Here is a 1,810-nt window from a genome sequence, read left to right as displayed (position 1 = left end):
GTTTACTGCAAAGAGAGGTTAAGCACGCCATGCTAGAGTCCTACCATTGCACGCCTATCGTTCACGGATCGCCGATGCTTTGACTCCGCAGCGGGCCGCGTCCCTCGCCGGCCGGACGACGGTCAACGCTCCGCCGCCGCGTCCGACAACGGTGTCTGTGAACCCTCGCCGCTGGACGGCGGACAGCCTGGGAGAGTGGAGGACACCAGACAGCCGGGGAGAGTGGAGGACACCAGACAGCCGGGGAGAGTGGAGGACACCAGACAGCCGGGGAGAGTAGAGGACACCGGACAACCTGGAAGAGGCTCAGACGGCGGACAAGATGCTGCGGTGAGGGACGACGGACCGGCGCGCAGAACAGAAGACAACGAACAACCGGGGAGACGCTCAGACGGAAAACGAGATGCGGCGGCGAGGGACGACGTGCGAGCGGCCGCCGCCGGGGACGGCGGACAACCGGGGACGGCAGACGACGACGGAGCACGAGCGGAGAAACAAGATGGCGTCCGTCGCGGCGCGTCGACGACGGAGCGTCGCGTCGACTCGATCGGCGTCGTCTACGACGAGTCTTGCGTTCTCGGACGCGGCGGCTTCGGCTGCGTCTACCTCGGCCGATTCGTCGCCGACGGCAACGGCCGCCAGGTGGCGGTGAAGGTGCTCCGCGGCGGCGCGGGCGGCGCGTCGTTCGAGGCGGAGGTGACGCGGCTGCGCGAGTACAGGCACGCGAACCTGCTGCGTATACGCGCCTACAGCTACGACGGCACGCAGCGCCACCTGGTGTACGAATTCATGCCGAACGGATCGCTGCAGGACAGGTCGGTGGTGCGCGTGTTTGTGTTGTTTTGTTCATGTTGTTTCCATTTACGTTAATGTATTTTATGTGTTTTACATGCATATATGAATTTATGTATATTATATAGTATATCAGTATATTATATATACTGATTTATGCATCAGTGGCGCGCATGTTGTTTTGTTTATGTCATGTTCGTTTACATTACATATTTCGTATATGTTTTATGTATATATATGTGTCGGTGGGGTATGTCACGTGTTTGTTTGTTTGTGTTGTTTTGTTTATGTCATGTTCGTTTACATTACATATTTCGTATATGTTTTATGTTATAATGTATATATATGTGTCGGTGGGGTATGTCACGTGTTTGTTTGTGTTGTTTTGTTTTGTTGATTCTATTTCGATGCTTGTCGGTTGCATCTGTGGAGTTTTTCGAGTGAAGTTGTTCTAATCAATGCACTGAATTTTTCAAGTTAGCTCTGTCTTTGGCTTCTGGATTTTATAATTTCGGATAAATTTATGGCTTAAAACACTTCTCAGCAGTTCGTCGAACTTTATGTTTTGCGCGTAGGAGGTTGACGTTAAATTTTTAGGTTTCATTTTCCTGTTTTCTGGACTGCACTTCAGGCTGCGATGTAGAAACAACACGGAGGATCACCTTATTTTAAATTTAGTCATAACTATATTCTAAAGATGGTTTTTTAGTTTTGTGAATATATTTACGAACCAACATTTTAAGGGAGTATCTATTGTCTTACCATGAGACATATATGATTGTAAATATTGATCAATTTCAGTTTATCACTGCCTGATGATATCTTGTTTGCCAACTTTATTTTAATTGATAACGCTTGTTAACACTTAGTTTTGCCCCAATGTAAACCTATTATCTATCTATCTATCTCTCTGTGCTATTCGTCTGTGCTACACACCTGTTCTATCGTCTGCTTCACACCTGCTCTATCGTCTGCTCTACACACCTGTTCTATCGTCTGCTCTACACACCTGTTCTAT

The 1,810-nt window shown here is 49.0% G+C and overlaps 1 protein-coding gene across 1 annotated transcript in view; it reads left to right on the top strand.

The window, feature by feature from the left end:
* Nucleotides 1-1,487, top strand: part of LOC106819981 — a 4,549-nt gene extending 3,062 nt beyond the window's left edge. The window contains exons 3-4 of the mRNA XM_014824544.1: nucleotides 92-815; nucleotides 1,424-1,487. Coding sequence (XP_014680030.1) covers nucleotides 92-815; nucleotides 1,424-1,487 — 788 coding nt within the window. The remainder of the gene's footprint in view (nucleotides 1-91; nucleotides 816-1,423) is intronic.
* The last annotated feature ends 323 nt before the right edge of the window (nucleotides 1,488-1,810 follow it).

Source organism: Priapulus caudatus, unplaced genomic scaffold, assembly GCF_000485595.1.
Source record: "Priapulus caudatus unplaced genomic scaffold, Priapulus_caudatus-5.0.1 Scaffold5444, whole genome shotgun sequence".
NCBI lineage: Eukaryota > Metazoa > Priapulida > Priapulimorpha > Priapulimorphida > Priapulidae > Priapulus > Priapulus caudatus.
The sequence above is the reverse complement of the archived record's forward strand: the minus strand, read 5'-3'. Positions and strand labels throughout refer to the sequence as shown.